Source organism: Astatotilapia calliptera, chromosome 5, assembly GCF_900246225.1.
Source record: "Astatotilapia calliptera chromosome 5, fAstCal1.2, whole genome shotgun sequence".
In the NCBI taxonomy this organism is placed as follows: domain Eukaryota; kingdom Metazoa; phylum Chordata; class Actinopteri; order Cichliformes; family Cichlidae; genus Astatotilapia; species Astatotilapia calliptera.
Genome location: NC_039306.1, coordinates 24,180,558 through 24,206,217, shown reverse-complemented (window position 1 = coordinate 24,206,217; position 25,660 = coordinate 24,180,558). Strand labels below are relative to the sequence as shown.

The 25,660-nt window shown below is 38.6% G+C and overlaps 1 protein-coding gene across 3 annotated transcripts in view; it reads left to right on the top strand.

Annotated features, from left to right (window-relative positions):
* The window catches only part of camk1b (calcium/calmodulin-dependent protein kinase Ib), a 40,303-nt gene extending 17,664 nt beyond the window's left edge, over positions 1 to 22,639 (top strand). For all 3 annotated transcript variants that reach the window (XM_026168350.1, XM_026168351.1, XM_026168352.1), the window contains 10 exons: positions 7,872 to 8,003; positions 15,156 to 15,230; positions 16,253 to 16,391; positions 16,889 to 17,015; positions 17,237 to 17,312; positions 17,667 to 17,779; positions 18,752 to 18,830; positions 19,054 to 19,141; positions 19,409 to 19,517; positions 19,608 to 22,639. In XM_026168350.1, coding sequence (XP_026024135.1) covers positions 7,872 to 8,003; positions 15,156 to 15,230; positions 16,253 to 16,391; positions 16,889 to 17,015; positions 17,237 to 17,312; positions 17,667 to 17,779; positions 18,752 to 18,830; positions 19,054 to 19,141; positions 19,409 to 19,517; positions 19,608 to 19,708 — 1,039 coding nt within the window. In that variant the 3' untranslated portion in view covers positions 19,709 to 22,639. The remainder of the gene's footprint in view (positions 1 to 7,871; positions 8,004 to 15,155; positions 15,231 to 16,252; positions 16,392 to 16,888; positions 17,016 to 17,236; positions 17,313 to 17,666; positions 17,780 to 18,751; positions 18,831 to 19,053; positions 19,142 to 19,408; positions 19,518 to 19,607) is intronic.
* The last annotated feature ends 3,021 nt before the right edge of the window (positions 22,640 to 25,660 follow it).

Genomic DNA, 25,660 nt, shown 5'->3' with positions numbered 1-25,660 from the left:
TGGAAGCTTTTGGGGGATTGTTGTATGGCTCTCCCAAATACCTTTTTATGGGCTCTGGAGAACGGCAAAAAATTCAAAGTTGGATTTTACTTAATCCAAAATTCAAAATAGTGTGTGTGTGTGCGTGAGTGTGTGTGTGTGTGTGCAAGTGTGTGTGTGTTTATCATTAGTTTTGTTTTTTCCCATGGACACAGTGAACAGCTTCTGGCTTTCCCAAAAAATACTTTAAGGACAACAAGATTTGTGAAGTCAAGCTACCTCATGAGGTGCATTTTTAGGGAGCTACCTGCTGTGGTGACCCCCCTTGTGGATAAGGTAGCCTCTAAAAGTAGCTTTTTCTTTTAAAATGGATACAAAATTGAATGGTCAGCCAGTCTAAGTTTAACATTGATTTATTATTGGAGTAAGAAATATGCTCATATTTCTTAGTGCCAGTTAAAATCCAGGCAGCAGTGTTCTGAATTAACTGGAGTTGGTAAGGTGACCTCTTACTGCACTGGCCATAGTTCAGACTTGAAACCTTCAGTTATTTTGTGATGACAGTTTAAGAGTGTTTCATTTTGTTATTTATTGAGGAAATAGCAGATAACAAAACCAAGAATTTCTATCCTCAGAAACAATGTTAGCTGCAGAGGCTACGTCATGAGATGATTGGTCCAGATAGACTGTGTATCGTCAGAGTGGCTTAATTATTCTCAGTGAAGGACAAATTTTTTCTGCTGAAAAATTTTCATGCTACAAACTGACCATTATTGATGCCAGCACTTGTGTACTTGTAGATTTAAAGCTGTTTTAATTTACAAATAGTATTCCATATAAAAAGTCAGAAAATATCTTTTGTTGGTGTCTCATGAACAGATCAGATGGCTAAAAGTAAATTGTTAGTGTTTCCAATATTTAGATTTGCAGTTACAGAAATATTTGGATAGTAACCTAGAGAGGACATAGGAATCATGGGATTGCTGTCTGCTATCACCATTCAGAGACTGACAACAGTACAGACTTCAGGAGCAATGTTTGTCTTTTGGTGAATTAATGAGTTCACTCTAGCCAGTAGCTCCCCATGTTGCTCATAGCTCTAGATGTAGCAGTTTAGTTTTCTTGGTTTGGTTATGTAATATTACTTCACTGAACTGTAGTGTGGATTGTACTGAGGTATTACACTAAAAAACATAGTTTAGCCATGGTGCTGGTCTTTGGTGCACTTTGTCAATATCAGTAGGTCATATTTTACACCATCCATCCATTCGCTTCCGCTTAACCTTTTCAGGGTCACGGGGGCCTATCCCAGCTGTCATAGGGCGAGTGGCGGGGTACACCCTGGACAGCTCGCCAGTCTGTCGCAGGGCTAACACATAGAGTCAGACAACCATTCACACTCACACCTATGAGCAATTTGGATTAATCAATTAACCTATCTCCACAAGCTGGACGGTGGGAGGAAGCCGGAGTGCCCGTAGGGAACCCACGCCAACACAGGGAGAACATGCAAACTCCACGGAGAAAGACCCCAGCCTGATGGTGGAATTGAACTCAGGACCTTCTTGCTGTGCAGCAACAGTGCTAACCACCGTGCCACCGTGTTGCCTTATTTTATTTAATGGTTTTTAAATGGTTTATTTAAACCTTTTAAAAGTAAATAAATCTCTTTTTCATTTTACTTTTCACATTTGTGATACAGTATGTGTATACATCCTCACTCGGTATGCAATCACAGCAAGTCTTAGCCCCATAGGAAGGTTTAATGCTGCAGATGTGTAAACTAGGAGAACAGAATGCAAACATACTCATCGCAGCTCCACACCAATACAATGCTTTGCTAGTTTGTGTTCAATGCAGAGGGGTAATGGTGGGCTTTCAACGACAGAAAAGGTTTGGAGGATAATCTGGAAGCTTCTGAGTTTATTTGATCTTCCACTTACTGATTTTCACTTCCTTTTTTACTTGCTAGGCACACTACTGTGTTACGTGTAGTATAATATTGGAATATAGTATAGGAAAAACTTTCAGTTTGAGTTAAAATATGCCAAAAGTTAACCCATCGTATTGGATGGGTTAACCACTGCCTTTATGTGATTTGATGCCAAGGGCTCTTATACATGTGTCCATATGTGATGAGTTGGAAGTGAGAGATGTATTTTGATATTGTCATAACCTGCTGCATCAAGGCGCCAGTGACAAAGGAGGCACGGTGTATAATTTTGAGATATTAGCCATGTATAAATGGTTGTTTTGATCAGGTGATTCAAAACAATAGGCTGTAAACACAACATAGGCAACATTATTTACTCATGAGGTAGATGTGGTTAATGTAGGCTAAATTCTGGCAGTTTTTGTGTGAAGTATTTTTCACTGTCTCAGATTTGTGTCTTTGCCTTGATGGAGCAAAAAAAATGGTAATTCAAGTATTTTAAATTGGTCTCCCTTTAGGATTAGATGACCACATTTTACTGATGTGTTGTGTCTGTGTGCTGTGTTGTTATATGTAAATCGAGAGTGATTGTGGTTTGATTGTGCTGTTCTTCATGTTTGGGAGGCCCACAGAGCAAAGATGGTCTTTTTATGTTTCAGGTCCAGTTTCACAGTTGGGTATCTCTCAGCTCTTATTGGGCCAGATGGTCCTTCCCTATGTCTCTCTGACCTTTCCACAGTTACAGTTTTGTCATCTGTTTACATACCTTCTTGACCAACTTCTCAGCAGGACAGATGGCAGAAGTGCTGTGAGTTTGAGAAATAAGAAATGTCCTTTTTCCATGGCAGACAGTCAGAGAAGATTAGTATTCTCAAAACGTCACTGCCACATAAGAAATACTTCCTTGTTGATTTTCTTTTTTTAATGTTTGCTTTGCAGAGTTCATTTTAATTGGCATACAGTATGTGCTGTACATATCTGCATCATCACTGACACTTACTTTATACAATACAACAGTAACAAAATAAAAAAGGTGTTGTGTTCAAAATAGAAGAAACAGAGGGGTCTGCTGACATTTGACCATTTACGATGAATAAAATTAATAATAATAATAAAAAAACAGCCCAACATCTTATTCAAATGTTTGGGTGGGGTGTAAAACCAACAGAGACGGAGTTTATGCAAATATTTAAACTGTATGAGGCCTAAATGTGTATATGTCTTTTCTATATTTGACTGTATACTGTATGTATATATTGAAACCACTGTGTAAAGTATTTACACAGTGTTTTTCTGAGAAATGCCCTACTGTTTGTATAATGGCAAGCTAGTCCTCATTAAGGGCTTAGCAGCTAATAGCTCTCCAGTCGTACCATGTCTGCATGCCTGTGTGTGCGTGAGGGTGAGGGGACTGAGTGTTTCCTGTTTCTGGACACAGTTCCCATGGTGCTGATTAGAACATCCTGTTTGGAACGGGAACAGCTCTGTAAACACGTTTGTTTACCTTATAATCCAACTGAAACCTTGGTTAGGATTAACCTTCAGCAAACTCACCCGACACAGCCATCCTTTCTATATTCTTCATGTTTTTTTTAGGCTGCACGGTGCCAGTTGCAGACACATCAAATAATACTCAGATAATTTACTGTAAAACAGTTGTATAACAACAGTACTTGAGGGTTGCTGCTACATTTCTTTGGCATCCCCTGTGTGGTGACAAGCATAGAAGGCAGTTGGCTGAACTTGTGTCTGCTTCTTCTGTTTTTATTAAACAGTGGCTGTCAAGGCTGCTGCTCAGTAAAAGTGTCACTTTAAAGGACCAACGCAGTGAAGGACTGTTTCCTGATATTCAGAAAATAGGGAAGTAATTTTGGGAACTACATAAAAACAATGACCAGTCTTATTTTGTGATGGGAAGTCAAGAACGTAAAAGGTTTTTTTTTTCTTGGGGGGGGGGGGGGGGGGGGTGTTTATGGCAAAATGTGGTTAAATATAAATATCAAGTTATTTTAAACAATTCAAGTCAGGCAAATATACATCAGGATCATTTCACATGGCAAAATGGTTATACAGTTTTTATCTTGCGAAACAAATAAAATCCCCCCCCTTGAATATCTGTAGTCAAAGACCGTCTCTGTGAACCACTATTTGACACTTCCCAAGAGCCCTTTTGGTTTGTCAGTGGAAGCATGGAGAATGTCAGCTAAATTCTCCAGATGCTGCAGAGGAATTTGCAGCAGTGACAACCTCCTCCACAGAGCTGGATTTCTGCCAAAGCAGATGGCATTCCTGCACAAGTTTTAGTTTCTTGTTGACACACGACCACAAAGCCTCACTCACAGTTAGTCTTATCAAGATCTGGGTTCAGGGTTCTTTGGGTTTTTGTAGTTAACACCACCAGAGACCTGCATGAGGGTCACTGCATAAAGTTTGTGGAAGGACCCGTTGTAAAACATATATATCTAAGCTCAACTACTGTTCATTTGTTGTCTTTACGAATTTTGCTTGATAACTAAAAAAAGGTAATTGTAAGCCCTCTGTTTGCATATTCAATTTCTTTAAACGTAAGCAGGAAGCAAGCAGTTTCACTGTTATTTTGTAAGGAAGCCATTGCCAGTGTTATTCAGCGTGCACCAATGCCTGTCATGTCAAAATTGAAATATCACAATGTCATGCATGGCAGCGTGTATTTCAATAGTAGTAGCAAAATGGGAACCCAATTTTTGAGTTTGTTACACTGATCATGGGCTTTATTTCACTACGAAAGTAATTTCCTAAAGCAAAAGACACAAACAACTGTTATAAATACTGCAAGAAATGCAAACAGGAACACAAACGCTGAGCCAAAATAGGACTGCAGGCGACATCTATCACTGCTCAGTGCACTCGACCTTTGCCAACACAGTGTCCCTTTATGGAAAATCCTGATATAACTCATGAGCCATAAATTACATTAGGCAAAATCAGCCTTCTTTCAAGAATTTATTTATTTTATTTAAAATTAAAATTTGAATTATGAATGTAAATGTGTTTTGCAGGATTCTTTTTTTCTAGGATTACTTTACAGAGAAGAGAGAGTTGCTTGTTTTTCAGATGTCGCTGGTATGAAAACAAGTCTTCATGTTTGGCAGTAATAATGAATCTGTAAATCTCTAGACTGAATGCATGTCCTTCCTTTCTGTCTACACAAACAACTGCCTGGAACCAGAGCGATAACAACCGATTTCACTTTTGATCTGAGTTTTTATCGTGCCATTGGTTTTAAGAAAACAGGGACATGTTTGAACATGGTATTGGCAGCTAATACTGAAATGATCATAGATTTTTTTTTTTTGAGAAAACAAAAAACAAACATTGTTCACTGTCAGTGTCTGTTGTAGTGTGAATTACTGCTTCACCGCAAGACATCATTGTGAGTTATTTCAAGCTATGTAAACTTTCCTGTAAAACTACACATCATTTACTAGAATTCAGATTTCCTTCAGGTGAGATATAAAAAATCAGATTTTTGTGTTTGTTGTGTAATGACTTGCCTGACACTCCTACCTGAAGAATATTGGATAAAATCATTATTTTTATTGTTCTAAACATTTTCACTCTTGTTATTACTTGCTGTTTAGCACTGTGTTGTGTTTAAATGGACTTTATAAATAAACTGACTGAGAGTGATGACCTCGTGCAATAAGACTTTTGGAAGAACCACCATTGCAAAAATGACCTATAATAGACCCATTCCTGTAATATATCTATATATATATATATTATTGCTAATATATATTTTTGTAATATATCTATATTATGGCTAAAGCAGTTTCTGGATGGATGCAAACTGCATTTCGTTGCCTGCACTTGTGACATGTGCAATAACAATAAAGTTGAATTCTATTCTATTCTAAAAATTCATAAAAATCAGTGAGAATGATCCAGTGAATTCAAGCATGAGAGTATCAAAAGCTTTGAAATTGATAAATTTGCCTGTGTTACACATTACTGTAAGAAATGTATTCACTTCAAAACGCTCAGATTCATCCAACATTAGCACTTAGTAGAAAACCAAATATATACCCGACACTACCCACTTCATCATCCCAACAGTCTATCCTATGTGTTGTAAACACAGCATAAGGTCATGGGTATGGGATGCACAGATGTTAAGCTTTAGGGCTAATTACCAGGATTATTATGTGCCATAGTGGTCTTTCCATCTGTTTTTTTTTTCCCTAAAAAGGCACTGTAATTTAGGTGTATGGGAAAATATGAAAAATTAAAAATCAGGAAGACCCTAGTTTTTTCATGGAAGCTCTTCCTTTTATTTATTCTGGTATGTGAAGTACAGCTTAATATATGGTAGACTGATTAGTAGGCTAAACAAATCAGTAATCAGAAGACCTTCTGCTGCAGGGAGAGTGTTATGTAATTTTTATGTTACCAATGTTTTTTCCTTTAGTCTTGCTTATTTATTTATTTTTATTTTATTAAAATCATCACAGTTTGAAACAGTAAGTTACATTACACATGAAGAAACCAAAACGTTGCATTGAAGCTACCGTGACCTTGTCTCTGTTGTATTGCGGTGTCAAAGCCTACCATTGTGGCTCAGGAGTTGTAGCTATTGAACAGCACTGGAGCTGAGTCAGAACTCTTCGGGCTGTGGTCAAAATGCTCGAGGTCCACCTCCACTCTGAAATGGGTCATGGGAAAGTGCTATTATTCTTTTGCTACTCTGACTTCAGATGCTTTACTTGTTTTGATTTTCCTGAATACAGAAACCAAGAGAATAAAAAAGAAAAAAGTGTAAAAGGCTGTCAGATTTGTCGTTGCAGTACTTCAGCTAGTCAAAGCCTGGGTTCTTTACGTAAATGATGGTAAAAGGCAAAATTCAATTCAAATTCAATTCAAAATGTATTTGTATAGCACATTTAAAAACAACGGAGTTGACCAAAGTGCTTCACAATCGGTTAAAACAAGAGAAAACAATAGAGAAACAAATATAGACAGGGGTGCACATAAGTGGTCCGCAGGTGCGCATTCGCTGTCAAAATAAAAGACGCGCACCAGATAAGAAGTTGCAACGTGCGTTTGCGTACGTAAGATTTTCTTTGTTTAGAACTCTTAAAGATGCGAAGAAGCAAGCTCCTTTAAGCAATTAGTTTGGTGCTCCTCCACCACCAAAGAAATGTCCGAAGGAGTCCAAACCGCAAAAGAAGCACGTAGTCTCGGAACAGTGGTTGCAGGAGGTGAGCTGGCTTCAAACAAATGATGAACGCACAGAGATGTGGTGCAGAATATACCGTGAAAAAAACGTGCGTTGCAACTTCTTATCTGGTGCGCGTCTTTTATTTTGACAGCGAATGCGCACCTGCGGACCACTTATGTGCACCCCTGAATATAGATAAATTAGAAACAAATACAGATAAATAAGAAGACAGTGAATTTTATAACATAACAGTAAGTTTTATGAAGCCTGCAATACATCCAAAACGGGGAAAAATTCTGAGGCTATTTTTTCCCCATTTATTGTTCATATGGACTTTCATATACACCATTATTCAATCTGTGACAATGTAAACTGTAGCATACAACTGATATACAGCATTACATGAGTCAGACTTAAAATCCTTTGGCCAGTATCAACATTTGTCACTGAGATAAACCTCGATATTTAATACTGGTGCTTCCAACTCATCCCACCAGGTTGTAGTCTTTCCAAAACTTGACTCAGCACGCCAAAGACTTCGGGAGGCGGCTGATATTAAAAATAAACACAATCTGGCATCAGCAGGCTAAAATTTATATTAGCTTTTAGATGCTGGTAGCCAAGAATTACAAAAGTTAGACCAGTTTAACATCAGAGCTGGAATTTCTTATTTTCTGTAGAGTGTCAGCGACGCATGTGAAAAGCTGAAGCCCCTGGGATGAATAAACTCAGGTCTAACAGACTTGTGTGTTTGTGTTTCAGCGGGGCTTTCTCTGAGGTGGTCTTGGCTGAGGAGAAGAGGACTCAGAAATTGGTGGCCGTCAAGTGTATCCCCAAGAAGGCCTTAGAGGGCAAGGAAAACAGCATTGAGAATGAGATAGCAGTACTGCACAAGTAAGTGGACTTCTGTGTTTTGGTGAGTTGGCATTAATAGGCCCTATATGTCTTCATTTAAAGAAGACATATTTTGAATGGATTTGCTTAAAAACACGAGAGAGATCAGAAATTATTTATACATAGAAGATTAAATTGTTATTGTAAAAATCTGTATTTTGAAGCACTGCACATTACGTTAGGAAGATCTCCTGACTGTTTGTGACGATGAGAGCAAATAACAAAAGATGTGGGTAAGAAGGTAGGCTGTGGCATTTAAATGTGCCAAAGTTTGGCAAAAAAACAAAACAAAATTAAAAAGAAATCACCCACTCCATTACACCACCACACACCTGAACCGGTGATCCAAGGTGGGAAGGATCCGTGTGAGCCTGTGTGAATTATAGCATCAGTTTCCTCTTCTTAGCTGACACGATTAGCTTCTGTAGCCTGTTATAGAGTCGTTTTACCCCTAATTACTCTAAAAATAGTTTTTATTTCTACTGATTTGGAGTTTCTCAGGTAGAAACAAGGATTGGGGTTCATATGAGGTGTTCAAGTTAATTATTGTATATGATGCAACTATTAATGTAATTGACATTATCTTTTGAGATCATGCTATGTTTCATGCCATCACACAAAATGAAGATTGACAATGATTTAAACCAATGATTTTCAGCTTCTCCTGGCAGCAAACACATATTGAGTCATTTGCCCAAGTGGTTTTCTTTCTACCTGAGAAACAGGCATAATGTTGAATATATTAAAGCAAGCGGCAGTTTCACTCTTTGCTGTTATGAAGTTTTTCAAATGTACCTTTCTTTAGATGCAGGGAATTACAGGCCACAGTGAAAATGGCTGATCTACTTTGGGTCCCTAGTTATTTTTAGCGCTCTTGTTGCCTGGGTTACAGGAGACGAGGTGACGTGAGGACGGAGCAATGAGCATGTTGGGGTTTAGTTAACAGTCCAAATTTGACAAATGAGGTAAACTGAAGTAAACTTGGATTGCAGATCAGGCCTTGCTCTTTGTGAAGTTTGCATAGACTCGAAAAGTGGTTTCATGAATCATTGTAACACCTCATCCAAGTACACAAAGTTGGGAACGGGGTCTGAGTGGGGGAGTATTTAAACTGTTTATAAAATATACGTTTCATGAAGCTGTACTAATATGTAGCATCTGGACAGAAGCATGCCATTGTAATACTTGCAGAAGTTTGGCACACTTGCTAAAATGAGCAAGACCTTTACTAAAAACACTTCTGGATGGCAGCATCCAGAAAATGAATATCTGAATCAGGAAATTCACTCCCAACTCCACCTTTTTTTTCCTTTTCCCCCAAAATTCATGCATTTTTTTTGTTTTTTTGATATACGTGATCATGTAACGCTTTCATTACAGGGGCTTCATAAAATGTTTCTTAAGAAAAGAGGCATATTTGCTGTCCAGTTTTTTAATTCTTAAATCACCCAACTCCACAGTTTTTGTCCAGTCACCCTACTAAAACTAAAGTGAAAAATAAAAATTGGGCCCCGAATACACAATTTCATATTATTTAGGATTAGTGGGCCCTTTACAGATGTTACCTGTGACATTTGCACTAGGGTGGGATGCTCCATACTAAAACTTCAATGCTGTGTTGAGCTTATGAAGCGCAGATCTTCTGAAACACAGTGCAGTTCAAAACATGCACATAATGTGATCACAGCTAATTCAAGTTTTGGTGCATTCGCCCTCAGTTGATACTAACAATCAACTGAGGGCGATACCACACCAGGTGTCACCACAAACTTCCAGAAAGTTTGAAAGTCAGCAGCAGCTGGACCGAGACCAGGAGCAGGAGTGGCAGCAGTAACCACAGCTCAGGACTCAGCAGAGATTGTAGGAAATTTTTGACAGCTGGGTTAGTGAAACTCATAGCACCCATAGTGCAACTGCTGATGCCACTGTAGAGGTCACTGATGATGGCATGAATAAGGTGTTGTTTATCCACACCTTTAGAGCTTGGCAAAAAATACCCGTGTATACCCACAGTAAGTGTGAAAAGATTTTTGCCACGTCTAGGGAGGTAAGTTACAAAAAAAGAAGCCAACTCATCCGCAAAACAGCTGAAAAACTAATATTTGTGAATTGTCTATTTACATAGACGTTAATTTTTCATTGGTATAATTAGCTACATTCGCTCCACTGTAAATGAAACATCTTCTATAAAGATCACTGAGGCCTACACTCTACACCAGGGGTGGCGGAGCCCCAGGCCTCAAGGGCCGGTGTCCTGCAGGATTTAAATGTGTCCTTGATCCAACACAGCTGATTCTAATAGCTAAATTACCTCGCCAACATGTCTTGAAGTTCTCCGGAGGCCTGATGATGAACTAATCATTTGATTCTGGTGTGTTGACCCAGGGTGATATCTAAAACCTGCTGGACACAGGCCCTTGAGGCCTGGAGTTCCCCACCTCTACATCTACACCCTACCTACAAAGTAGGTGACATTGAAATTGTTGTCACAATAAACAAACATTTTATAAATTGGTTTGTTTACATTTCACTGAATTTCAAAACAGCGGAAACAACCACATTTATGTAAACTTAAAAGGGAGGAAATAGTATTTGCTTACAGTCACAGCTTTGTCGTTTAAGGTTCTTACAGGTTTTTCTCCTTTTGTTGTATGGGCATTTCTTCAAAACATGTTCATAATTATTGATAGAGTGGTAGAAGTGTGCAACACTTTTCTCTATGGTCATTTAGAGAAGAAGAGCATTGTCAACCTGTGACAATATCAAAACTGGCCAGTAGGTGTCACTGTAGGGATGAGTGTCTCGAAACAGTTGACACAATTGCTTTGAATGTTTGCACAAAGCCTCACTTTACCCATCATTAATGTGCACTTTGCACTTTAGCTTGGAGAAGTCAGAGTATCCGTGACTTTGATTGCAAAGACTAGGCTGTAGTCAGGCCCACAATATGTGGCAGTGTTTCTTGATCCTGTTTATGAAAAAATGAGGTTTATTTAAAGTTTATGTGTTTCCAAAGTTTGTGTGTGCAACTGTGAACCTTTTTCAGGTTCACTTTTTTTTTTCTAGGTTTTCCGTTTTATGTATAATAATGTTATTCATTAAGTTTAATCATAATGAGTTATTTTTTTGGCTTTGAACCACTTTTGCTATCTTTTGTTGCTCCTTCCTAATTTTTTTTTAAGTGTTGCTGGCAAAACATTAAATGAGCTTTTTTTTTTAAAAAAAAACAACAGTTTGATATATTTCTGTATTATTTTCAACTAAATATAGGTTTTAAATTATTTTTAAATTATTGCATTCTGTTTTTCTTTTTCAAAGTGTACTTATTTTTTTTAGAAACAGTGTTGTAGGTCATAAAATCACCAAAATAAAATTACCACTGTTTAACTAAAACAGGCAAACAAGAATACAAAACTGATTATATACATAACCAGTGAAAAACAAGTCTCACCATTGTGTTACACCCATAAGAGACTCTTTCTCTCCACATTTTACTCTCTGCCTTAATAAATACTTTAAAAGCACAGTGGAACAACACTGAAACAGAGTAAACCTGCTGTTTGTTTATGACCGAGGGACACAGCTGTCGCATTAAATTGCTTTTTAAATAGTCAGCTGCCACGTTATGTGGCCACTCGGTCTCTGCCTTCACTCCCTGTGAGGCCAGACCCAAACCCGTCATCCTCTATGGCTTTTGTTATTTCTCCCACTGTAAATTTATTGGTGTGTATTTAATGCTTGACACGTGTTACTATGAACTGTATAAAAGAGGTCAGTGTATTGAATATATGATCACCAAGCTAGTGTAGAAATATGTCTTTCCTGTTTCGCTTTTCTATTTTGTCTTGCTAATAAATGTTACACGGGCTGTTCGTCTTTCCCCCGTTCTATCTAGACCAAACATTTACTGAAGCACAGACATTTGCAAATACAGTGACTAATTGTACTCTTCGAGTCACTTGTAGCTGTGCCAGTCGGAGGAATTTCTGTGAAGTCGCCCTCTTACTTTGTTTCAAATCTGGAAAGGGTTGCAGCAAAGCCTGAATATCATACCTTAAGCATGTCTTTGGCTCCATCTCATTTAACACTGGACTGGACAGATAAGAAGACTACACATGTTTGTGTCAGACCACAAGCTTGTATCTGACACCTTTACTACAAAGTGAATTCACGAGATGAGGCAGGCAGTGGGTGATGTGACTGCATATTCTGCTCAGTGTCACACAGGGAACCTTGTTGCCAGTAGAGTAGCTGCTTCTAACACAGAAAAGTTGTGGAAGATTTTCAAGTGATTATACAGTTCTTAAAATGAGAAGTTATTTAAAATGTTTTATTTGCGTGCACATGAACTGAAGTAACTGCATTCAAATTAAAACACGATGGGTAACAGATTAACAGTTCTGTTTTGGTGGCTTGTTTCTTTTCATTTGACTAATTGAATCTCTTCTGATCTGAAAAAAACATATTTACATTTTCTCTGGAAACACTTTAAAATTTTATAAGAGTTTTATAAGAACCATTCTTTCGTTTGTGGTTGGCCCACTCAGTGCTCTGGAAGAATACAATAAAATACAAAAGGTGTGAACAGAAAAAATAAATTTTTAACTTTAAAGTCTAAGACAGCAAAATCCAAAGGGTGGGTTAAATAAATCAATAAAAAATCAGCAGCATTTAAAAATCACTAGAATTTCCTGTTTTCTTACTTTCACTCAAGTGTCAGTTTTGCTTCGTGCTCACTGCAAAGTTGGCAGCTCTGTTCTCTAATTTGCTGACTTTCTGTGATCCAAGCTGACAGGGGTCAGCAGAGGACCGAACCTTAAATAGACACTTCAGCTTTCTGACAGTCACAATGACCCGTGTCCACCCGTAGGTTCATTGTCCACACAAGCACAGAATGTGTACTACATGTTGCAGACCATATGTAATCGTGTGTGTGAAACTGTATGTGAGTCTCCACATGTCCGTTTCTCGCTCCACACAGAGCTAAGCTGCTGAATGAAGGTGGATAAGACTCATTGCTGTAATCCAGCGTGAGCACAGGATGACGCATACATAGTTACCTTGGGTACATCTCAGACACATGGTTTTATGTTGTCTTTGTCTTCCTGCCTTCAACTCGGTAACCTTCAAACACACACCTTAGACCAGGCACTGAGGTAACAAACACTCAGAGTGCATGATGAAGGAAAAGGAAAAATCAAAAAGAATCAAAGCTGAAGTAAAAGGTAGCACTATGGGGCAATATTTTTATGAGTTGGTTCCTGTACCAGGACAAACACCTCTTCTTGAGATACAGTACTGTGAAAAAAGATTGAGTTACCCATATTTCTTTATATTTTGCTCCTAAAATGGAACTAGGTGCAGTGATTTATTGAAACATGTGCAAACATCAGTGGAAACACAGCAAGACCAAAGATCAACGCTGAGTTTGTACAGACTTATGAGCTTGAAAGTCAATATTTGGCATGAGCACCTTTATTCTTTAACACAGTCTAATCTCTTTTAGGCAGCTTCCTTGTCATTTTTAAGCAAAGTTCAGGAATAGTTCTGCAAGCTTCTTGAAGGACATTCAAAGCTCTTCTTTGGATGTTGGCTGTCACGTTTTGTCGGCGATCGTGGCTCAACAGTTGACAGTTCGTCTTGTAATCGGAAGGTTGCCGGTTCGAGCCCCGGCTCCGACAGTCTCGGTCGTTGTGTCCTTGGGCGAGACACTTCACCCGTTGCCTCCTGGTGGTGGTCAGAGGGCCCGGTGGCGCCTGTGTCCGGCAGCCTTGCCTCTGTCAGTGCGCCCCAGGGCAGCTGTGGCTACAATGTAGCTTGCCATCACCAGTGTGTGAATGGGTGGATGACTGAATGTAGTGTAAAGCGCTTTGGAGTACTTGGGGACTAAGTAAAGCGCTATACAAGTACAGGCCATTTACCATTCACCCAAGATGATCCCACACTGCTTCAATAATGTTGAGGTCTGGGCTCTGTGGAAACCAATCCACGACTGATAGTGATCCACTGTGTGTTTTTCTTTCCAGGTATGCTTTTACTGCATTGTCAGTGTGTTTGGGACCATTGTAAAGTTGAACAATGAAGTCGTTACCAGTCAGATGGTCTCCATGGTCTGTGGAAACCATGGAGACTGTAACCAAACTTTCTGCCAGTTTTTCAAAAGTGATTTACTTCTTTCCAACATACAGTATTGAGTGTGTTCATTTGGTCAAAAGTGAATCAACAGTTAAAGTAAATAAAAAAATAAGAATTATAGCTATAGAACATATTGCATGTTCAATCAAAATCTCCAAACCATGAGAGAACCTCCACTGTATTTTGAACATGGCTTTTGATGCTCTCTCTTGTGCCTCTTTTCTGACGTCCATAAATACTGACAACAGTTTCAAGAAAATGTTTCACATTTGGATTCTTCACACTATCAGACTTTTGCATTTTCATTTCAGTTCTTGTGTAATCTAGCTTTCCTACTTGATTCTCTTCCCCCAAAAAATGTCTTCTTAACAGCCACCCTTCCACTGAGACCATTTCTGATGAGGCTTCAGTGAACAGTAGATGGAAAAACCAGCTAAATCTCTCAGGTCATGGGCCAGGTCTTTGTTTTTTCCTTTTTTCTTGAGGACATGACTGTCAGACACTATTGATCTATTTTAGATTGTTGGTGTCTTTTTTTGTTTTTCTTTTTATGCCTGCCATTTCTTCTTTTGTCTTTCACTTCTTACATTTTTCTTGATATTTTTTTAAGGCCACGCTGCCTATCAAATGTGTTATGTATGTATTTTTTTTATTTTTTTAGATTAGGTTGTCTCTAAGTAATTTTAGAACCTCGTAGGGACATACAGCACACATTTTTTAAAAAATGTTATCACTTAAACCTCAGGATAGAAAGAGCATGCATTTTCCTTTGTACATGACTGTAGATGGATGTGTTAGTAAATCACTTTTAAAAAACTGGCAGAAAGTTTGGTTACAGTTATTTATTGACAGTAGCATTTGTATGAGACACATATTGCAGGTGTGCTAACATTACACGTTGGTTAGACAGAGGTACAAGAGTAATCTTAATCTGATGAGTCCATCTCGCATCTGTATCTGCAGACATTAACAACTGAACTTCTCGCCTGCTTTTTCCTTTTTTCCCTCTCTTCACAGGATCAAACACACCAACATTGTGTCTCTGGAAGACATATTTGAGAGTAAATCACACCTCTACCTTGTCATGCAACTGTGAGTATTCACATATGTGTGGGACTTTGTGAATTGTCTTTGCGTGCCTACTTGTGTTCTCTCCCACACACGGCTTGTCACATGCCATGAATTGCACCCTGCAACACATTCACACAGGCATGCTTGCACGCACGCACACACACACACACACACACACACACACACACACACACACACACACGAAAACTCTGTACTTTGCCTACTCATGAGCAACAGTGGGGAGTTTGCCCTCATACTAGTTGCCAGTCAGTGTCCCACCCACCTCAACTAGTGAAATGTCAGAGTGAGAGAGGAAAAACAAAGGCAAGATGAGGATTAGAAAAATTATTATTAATTTATTAATGACTGTAAAATTAGGGAAATGAAAAACAGCAGCAAAGAGGGAAGATGTGACCTTGAAATCCAGATGTTTTACCTCATTCGTGGTTGTTCACTCTTTCATGTTGTGCTGCATCACTATCCTGTTCAGTTTTATTTTACCTCTGCCAACTGGTGTCAAACAGAGGCTGCACATATATGTGAAAATGTACGCAGGAATAGGAATGTATCATGGAGGGAACTGAATATGTGGGTAAAGTGACACGGGGACACTGGCCGAATGAGTTCAGCAACCCAGCTTTCCATGCACTGCTTGTCTAAACATCCATATCATCTTCTCTTTTCTTTCTTTAGCTCGTTGTAAGATGTTAAATTTCCTGTGCAGGTATTCATAATGTACTCGAAATTCCTATGATAGAGTCACGTTGCCATCTAGTGGCAAAATATGAAGCAGACATTGTAAGATTGACTGACTGTTTATAATTTTAGACTGAAAGCATTTTTTCCCATGTGGTTTGTAAGAAAGTAACTTTATCTGAAGTAGTGGTTTATAACTAACTATAAAAGATTTTTATTTGCTGGAGTTAGCAGGGATTATCTTTTTATATCTCGCTTTTACACTTTTAAATTTCCATGCTTCCCTTCTATTTTTAGTCCCCCTCTCACTGTTCTTTTCTTCTTTCTTATCCACATTGAAAATACAGAGTGTCTGGTGGGGAACTCTTTGATCGTATCATAGAGAAGGGCTTCTACACAGAGAAAGATGCCAGTAAGCTCATTCAGCAGATCCTGGATGCTGTCAAATACCTCCACGACATGGGCATTGTGCACCGTGACCTCAAGGTGAACCAGGGATCAGAACTATGTTTGAAAAGATTGACTTTGTGTGGCAAATGGTAGTGAATTTGAGTTTATTCTTGTAGGTTGTTGTCTCTCTTTTTTTGTTTTTTCACTACAATATAATGAGATATGGTTTCATTTTCATCAATGTTTTTGTGCTATGGGGCTTTATCTTCTGTGTTTTGATACCTAATGGTGCTGTGTATTTTAAACCGAACCTTTGAGGATCTTTAGCACACATGCACGCACGCACGCACGCACGCGCACACACACACACACACACACTCCTTTAAAGGAATTGGCAAAAACGTTCTTCCCCCCAGACTAAATACATGTCTGTTATCCCCCCTTACTGTATGGCTTTGCTGATCATTAACAAAAGTAGAATTAGTTATTAATTGTGTGTCCAGTGATGTTGGATTTCAGTTTGCAAGACTTTTTATGGTTTTTTTTATGATGCATTTTATTTACGTTCTGTTCTGTTGTCCCTCCATCCAAAGCCAGAGAATCTGCTGTATTACAGCATGGATGAAGACTCCAAAATCATGATCAGTGACTTTGGTCTGTCAAAAATTGAGGGCTCTGGCAGTGTGATGTCAACAGCCTGTGGAACTCCTGGATATGTCGGTAAAGGAGTCAAATACTAGAAATCTGTTTATAAAAAACAACTTTAGGCGTGTACACCACCTTTTTCTCAGATCTCAGCTTTAACACAGTTTAATGGCTCAGAGATGGTGTACTGTGTATGAAAAAGTGAGACAGAAAGCATGCTAAACATGTATCAGACACTATGAAGGCTAAGTCTTGTTATATTGTGCCTTAATAGCTATGACCTTGTGTTTCCTCAGCCCCTGAAGTTTTGGCTCAGAAGCCCTACAGTAAAGCAGTTGACTGCTGGTCTATTGGTGTCATAGCATATATTCTGTGAGTACATGTTTTAGATGTATCTTTATACAAGATGAATCACATCTGCAGAGATACAATATTTTAACAGTCAGGTTTTGATAAGGATTAATCAGAATGCAGCATGTTTTGGATTCAGCAGCAGCAGTGTTAATTTTAACATTCAACTAACAAGCAAAGGATTCATGGTTGGATCCCAGGAATAGACACTAATCCCTTGGTGGTTGCATCAGGAAGGGCACCCAGCATTAAAATCAGCCAAATCAAAACAAGCAGAGCTACTAAATAAAGGAGTGATTAAGGCTTTAGCATCATAGAAAAGCCGAAGCGTGTCTGTAAAGGGAAGTGTCAGCCTGTGCTGTCTCTGTGTTTCAGGCTGTGTGGTTATCCTCCCTTCTATGACGAGAATGATGCCAAACTGTTTGAACAGATCCTGAAAGCAGAATATGAGTTTGATTCTCCGTACTGGGACGATATCTCTGATTCAGGTACAGTACAGACATGAGACCTCTCATAAAGAGCTTTTTGGAACTGATACTTTTCAGGCTGATCACACTGGAAACTGTGATTAAAGAAGGAACACACCCTTTTAACAAAGTTTCCCAAATCACCAGAGGATTGTGTTCTGGGTGTGTGTTGTGGAAACCATCAAATTAATTCATTCTTTTTCTTTGAGGTCAGAAACATCCTCCTCTTTAAATCAAATCTGATAGTTCTGGATTACACAGAAAGAGATGAGCCACTAGAAATTTATTAGAAATTTACATCCTTTTTCTTATATTGTTACAGTCTCAGCCGGTGCTTGTCTGCATTTGTTATTTGGGATTGTACACTCCAGAGTGCTCACATGTCCTGGAGAAACTTCAAAAACTTTCTTTGATACGGTTTCTAGTCATTAAATCACACCTGGAAATTACATTAGATATTGCATTCCACAAGCGACAGGAAGAACATGGTAATTATTTTGTGTCTACACACGTACATGCTGATTTAAATGTTTTACTACAAGTATCTTTGCCAGATTCATAAAATATTGCCTTGTGAATGGGTGGCATTCATCCAATAGTGAATATTGTGAACGGCAGTTTTGCACGCCAATGTTGAATACTTCTCTCTGCAAAACACAGACCCTCACAGTGAGCAGAAAAATCTCCCACCTACCTGACACTCCATTTGACACAGAGTGCCAGACGGAGACTTGATCTTTTTGTTCCTTCCAAGCCTAAAGTTTACCCTGCAGGCATTTAACTTGCAAGATCAGGCAACGATCAAATGTAAAAAAATAAAATAAAATTCCTACTTTTGACTCTTGGCGTCAAGTTAAAACACTGAAGTATTATTGCATTAATAAGCTTAATCCAGTTTTAGACTGATAGTACAGTATGGTTATTAATCATTCATTAAACATCAGTTTTATGCAGTTGATAATGTTTAAAATGTATATTTTTTTACCTTTTCAGCTAAAGATTTTATAGTACATCTGATGGAGAAAGATCCCAGCATACGTTACACTTGTGAGCAGGCTCTGCAGCACCCCTGGTATGGCTCCTTGTACACATAATTTTTCCAAAGAAGAATAATGTTATTTTGTTAGTTCAAATCTTCAATAATTACACTTAAGTTTTGTAAATATTGTAAGTGTTTGGACTGCATGTCGGTTAACTATGTGTGACCATATCTGTAGAACAATTCCTATCCGGATTCCTATCCGTTATGCACACAAATAAAACACATTCGCACTGAAAGCCATTTCCTCTGTCAGGATTGCTGGGGATACTGCGCTGGACAAGAACATTCACGAGTCTGTCAGTGCGCAGATTAAGAAGAATTTTGCTAAGAGCAAGTGGAAGGTAAGTCTGCCTCCCAGTTCTACTTACATGTTGCGTTGTTCTTTTCATTTTTAGCATTAAAGGAGAGGACAGAGATTAAAACTGGTCTGGTTTGCTATATTTTAACTTAACTGTACCGGGCAATTAAAAAATGTAATTAGGGTTAGGGATTTCAGCTACAATGACTTGATCCTCGGCGGGTTAAATTGCCATCCAGATCCTAATTTGTCCAAAATTGGCAAGTAGATTTTCCTCCTTTCTTGAAGTTTCATTATTGCTTCTCTGCAGCAAGCGTTCAATGCCACAGCAGTGGTTCGTCACATGAGGCGTCTCCAGCTCGGCACGGGACAAGAAGGAGCCAACCCAGCTCATCTGCTGATGCCGGGGGAAGATGCAGGTGGCTCCTCTTTGGCTGTGTGTAACATACTTCACCGTTTTTAATGTCAGGTAGATTCATTACTCATATTGTCTGCTTTATATCTCCCAGAGGCTTGCTGTGAGGGAGGGTGCTCACAGAACGTCGACAGCGGAGTAGATGCTCTGTCCAACTGTCCAACATACCGCTGCCACCCGACCAGCAGGGTGTGATCCATACCTGCTCCACCTACTTATCTAATTGATCCCAAGTCACTTTCCAATTTAAACTCCCTCAGTGGCACCAGAGGCGCTGTCTCCCCACTTATCTGGTTGCTGGACTACTGAGTCATTCCAACCTCTCGTCTGCAGGGGGAGCAAGTCAGCCCAGCCTGAAGAGGAAAGTCATATACCCGGTTGAAAGTGGAGGAGGTGGAAGAATTGATGATAACGATGATGATGCACCACAGTGGGTGATTTTTGGGATGAGTTTAAAAGGAGGAGAGGATACCAAGCAAGTGGGGGAAGGCGAACTTTTCCATCATCGTTCCTGGGGGGGATTGTTTTTGCCGAAGCAGAACAGAGCTTGTTGGACACTGTTTTTAATTGTTGAGGTTTTTGTTTTTTGAATTCAATTCGTCTCATTGTTTGTTTTTATTGTTTTGTATATTTGTGTGTTCCTTCCTACTGTTAGACTTTGAAGTACAAATCCAGAAACAATATCTGCATGATCAGGAGATAATTTCCCAATGCATGCTTTCCTATTTCTAAAAACATACACTGTTTCAGTAATCGCAGTACGAAAACAAAACAAATGACGCAGTGCCAGAACGACGGAGCATTTCTGGCATTTTTTTTGCAGCATTTGAAACAAAAACTGAGTCAAATCTTGTAATATTACAGAGCTGCATTCTGTGTCTTTAAGTCATGCTTTTAGACAATCAGCAACAGAATAGTTTATGCAATGAAAACTCCATTTATTTACTATGTAGCCTTTCTCGTGGTGATACAGTGTTTCCATGCAGTGGTTAGGCTCTCTGAGAGGGAAAAGCTTCTCCATTTATCTTTTGTTCACATTTGTTTTTCAACCTTCAACCTCTTTAACCGCTTGCACACAGGGATTTCTCTTTGTCTAAGGTGCCTTTAGGATATACACTATGATGGGTCTATTGGTGAGAGTTGTTGCAACAGAACCTCTTTCTGGAACTTCATATTTTGTACATGTTATACTTTGAGCTTTAAGATGTAGTTTCACGGTTAATTACTGTAATTTTAGACTGGATGCCTGAAGACAAAATGTAAGCTAATGATATTTTTCATTAATTGTTAATGAAAATAACATTAAACTCCTTACAATACGACAAGGTAAATCAACAACAAGGGACAGCTTTGACGCTGGTGTTTACAAAGACCCATTTTACACCCTTCAGTGCATTTTATGTAAGAATAAAAAGTAAATATTTCACATTTATTACATTCAGTTCCCTTTAAAATCCTACATGGACAAACAGAGTTTTATTGGTCCTTTTACTGGCTTTTATAATGAATCTTAGTATGTAAATGCTGGAGAATCTATAAATGTTCATTTAGTGTGTTCATATTGGTTGCTGCAGATGTTAAGGTGTTTTGTGTGCATTTAATTGGATATTCTGTACTTTTGCTCTGGGACCTGTTACAGTGGGTCCTGTCCTGAGCTCAGCGCTGTCAAAAGCAGTAAAAGCAATGATCTCTGCCCTCACTGCTCTCTCATTGACTTTCAGCTGATCATTCTTGCTCATGTAATTTAGTGCTGGTTACATATGTTTGCATGATGTTGTTTGAAAATTGTGACCGTTTCTTAAATTGTACAGCCACCATGAGATGAATGCAGATAAAAGGAAGATGTTTCTTTTTATTTGACAATCGTTTAATCCAAATCCTGTCATGCAAATGAGTAAAGGGCAAAGAAAAAAAATAATAACATTTCAACAGGTTCAAACGAGTTTAGTGTGCTGCTTCAAAAAATAATTGTTGAAATTTTCTGCATATATTTGGGTAAACATTGTACTGTATTTAGATGGTAAAAAAAATGGCAAATTATTTTTTTCAGGAATTTGTTTTTTTTTTTTTTGCGTGAGTTGTTTGTATGTCATGAAGCAGAGGAAAGCAAACAGACGTGCAGACAGACTAATTTTGGAGCAGTCAATATTAAAACTGATCCCGTGCTAATGAAAACAGCTCTAATTTGAGTCGTTGTTGGCCGTGTCTCCTTTAGACAGCTACAACACAATAAATAAAAAAAGAAATGGATTTAAAATGTTACTTCAAACCCTCCATGTAAATATTCTTTTCTTTTAGCTGCTCCTTTTAGGGGACACCACAGCAGATCACGTTGCTCTCTCACCCCGTCACTTGCATAATCCTTTGCATGTCCTCCTCCATTAAATTAAAAACTTAATACCCATAGAAAACATATTGCAGGAAAAAGAAATCTAGTGATGATGAATAAGAAGATGGTTTGTTGTATTTAACATGCAAAAAAATACTAACAGAAGTCCTTGAAAGTTCTAATTTGATTCTCTGCTGAGGCAACAAATTGAAATGTGCAAGGAAATTAAAGATTTTTACATCAGGGTATAGGGTAATAAAACACATGATGGGGAAATATAACTGTTATCTGCTCAGTCAGCCATGTTTGTAGGAAAACTGCCGGAATGATATCGGGAACATGTAGAGAAAGGATGTGCTAATGACCTCACAGTTGGTTTCATACGTTGCTACTGCTCTTGACAAATTTCATTTATATATTTTACACTGCGCCAGTCTAAAGGAGCGAGACAGTCTTTTTCCTCTAACAGCTTGTAGAGAATGACCAGTGTGTGGTGACAGTTTGTTCTGAGTGTTTGTACCATAATTATGTTGCCTTTTAATAAATGCTGTTTTGGGCTGCAGTACCTACTGTATACACAGATGCAATGCATCATGGGTTGTTGAAAAGTGACTATTGCTTAGTGTGAAAGCCAGTGATTTGTAAGGGAAGCATACATTAAAATCCTTGTCTATGCATTATGGAAATGAGTTTGTTTGTCCGGGGAAAAAATACATGTTGAATGCTACATTTATGCTTAATATGTAGAGTTCAAGTGTGCTGGAAAGTGGAATAAAAGGATTTCATCTAAGGTTAAATGACACCTCAGCACATGTTTTATATCATTAGTTATGATGTTAACTAATGCACTGACTTAAGATTTAATGCATTTACATATTCGATTTAAAAGGAGTTAGCTCGATTAAACACAAAACCTTAAAATCAAAAAATTGAATTTTTTCATTAGTCTGATTTTTAGTTTATTTTTTTTAATTCAGCAGGATTGTTGGTTGTTACTTTCTGTCAGTTTACTACTAAATAACCAGTTATATGTTTCAGTTACAGTACACAGCTGGGGAGGATGTGAAAGTAATTTTAATTTCATTAGGCTAAAGGCAAACTCCTGCTAGCGTTAATTACCACAACAGGTTTTTGTCTTGTTGTGAATACACAGCACTGTGCAAAAGTCTTGAGCCCCTAATAATTTCTTTATTTTATGCTAGGAATATAATAGGAATGTGTGCAGTGATTTACTGAAAGGTTCACACATACATGGGGGTACAGTATATAGGACAAAAACAGTTTGAAAGTCAATATTTGCTGTGACCACCTTTACTCTGAAACACATTCTGAGCACTCTTAAGTCAACTTTCTTTAAGTAGTCTTCAGAAATAGTTCTCCGGGCTTCCTGAAGGGCATTCAAAGCTCTTCTTCAGATGTTGGTTGCATTTTCTTCCCACGCTGCTTCAATTGTCATGCTGAAAAATTAACCCACTGCCAGTCAGATGCTTTCCAGATGGTATTATATGATGGATCAAAATCTGATGTTGCTTTTCTTCATTCATAATTCCATCAGTTTTGACAAGATCTCCAACACTACTGGCTGTCAAACCGTGAAAGAACCTCCATCTTGTTACACATTATGTTATCACTTCATTAGAGTGTTGAAGCTGAATTTGAAGAGTCACAGTGGTGTGGTGGTTAGCACTGTTGCCTCAGGAAGGTGCCATCTGGGCCTTTTCTGTGTGGAGTTTACATATTTGTCCTGTGCACATGTGGGTCTCCCCCCAATCCAAATGATGGATGGCACTCCATAAATCCTGTTGCCACTAATTTTCAGTCCAGTTCTTGTGTAATCTGGCATACCGCAGCCTTTTTTCCCTGTTTCCTTTCCTTAAGAATGGCTTCTTGGCAGCCACCCTTCCACTGAGACCATTTTCTGATGACGCGTCAGTGAACATAGTTGGCTCAACTGAAAGGACCATATGCGTCTCTCAGGTCCTGTGTCTGGTCTTTTCTTATTTCTTAAAGATGTGACTTTGTAAATTTCCCAGACACAGTATAAATGCACAAACAGTAAGCCCCCATTCTGCCCTTTGATATTTTTTTTTCTAAGTCTTAAGAGCTGTTTCAAAGTCAGTCTTGTTCTTTGTCTCGAACGGCAAATCTGCAAAACAATAACATTACAATGGAAGTGCTACTTTACATTTCAGTGGTGAAATTCAGCAACAGTTGATCTCATGAAACAGTTCTGTGACTTGAGAGGTTCCTCATGAATGTTAATTTAACAGTCTGCTACTTGAAGCCTCTCTCATCCTCTCCAAGGAATGCTGGGTAACTGCGGCTTGCGGTTTGGCCGCCAGAGCGATGCGCTGGTGGGAGAGCGGAGAGTGAGAAAGAATCTGGTGGTCGACCTCATTCAGGAGACAGTAGACGAGTAAAAATTATGTGGTCAAACCATGAACACGGGAAGGATTCAAAAATAATGGGGGATAAATTTCACTGATCACAAGGTAGAAAGTGCTGAAAGAAGCAGTTTATTTATTTTTAGATGTGGAAGACTGAGGGAAAGTGAAACCTGACACGACAAACTTGTAAAACTAAGGCGAGGATGCGCATCTTCATACTGGGGTTCAATTCCCATTAAAACAGAAAAACAAAAGCATCAGCACCCTGGTGAGGATTGTGCATAGTCCACATCCTCCTCGCAGCACATGCCGTTGCCCATGCTTGTAAGGAATGTGAAACGCAGACTTGATGCAGTTAAGAGCCAAAAGAGAGCAACACTGCTATGACAGACTTGGTCTCATCATTTTCAGGTTGATTTATCTGCTGATGTTGAAAGCTGCAAAGATTTATGTGTCGCGAACAGGGCCCAAATCAGACCTTAAAAAAACGCTCCACCCAAACAGTGTCACAGCACTGTGAAGACGTGGTGAATAGGTAAATAACTATGTCAGCATGCTCGAAATTTCTAAATAATCCATTAGCATGTTGCCGTTGAGAGGTGGATATATAACCTTGTTAGCACAAATACAAAGTATACAACTCAGGCAAAAGCTGATCCATTCTGTAGCTGAGCTTTTACAGTCTAAATCAAACCGATCATTCAAGGTGACTGGCATTAAGTTACCCTCCAATAACTATGAAGATAACTGATAAGATACTGTAGGTCACTGGAAATGAAAGACGAGCTACAACTCTGTGAGTTTATGCCTTCTGGGGGAAAGCGGTTCTCAGATTAAATGCCTCTTTATTAAGCTTAATTACTCAAGGTTTTACCTTACTGTGTTGACTAAAGGTTTGAAATTAAATGTGTTGTGTACAAAGGAAAAAAAAGCACTAGCACACAGGCCTCACGTCTGTCAGCAGGAACCTATTGTGCTAATATCTGTCAATGCTCTCAGATTTGTACGACCGTTACATCCATGCTGTCCATCAACACATGTGATGTCACAAGTATGACAAGTTTTTACTGGTTTGAACTGTTCGCTCTTTTCCCACCCTTTTCCCTGAAAAGAAAACCATTCGAATAAATACTTGTCACAATAATTCCTGAGGCCATTCGGGAAAACTAAACGAGAGGATTGAAAACTGCGATAAATAAATAAGTCAAAGTAGGTGCATGGATTCAAAAGGGTGCTGGAAACTTTCCTCTGTGGTTTTTAATCCATATTGACATGATAGCATCACATAGTTGCACACCCTAAAGGTGCTATATTAGGTTTACATTGGGTGCATGTGGTGGACTCATTGTCATGTTCAAGAAACCAGTTTGAGATGATCTTTTTTACACTTTATGTTATCCTGCTGGAAGCAAACATCAGAATTCTGTTAAT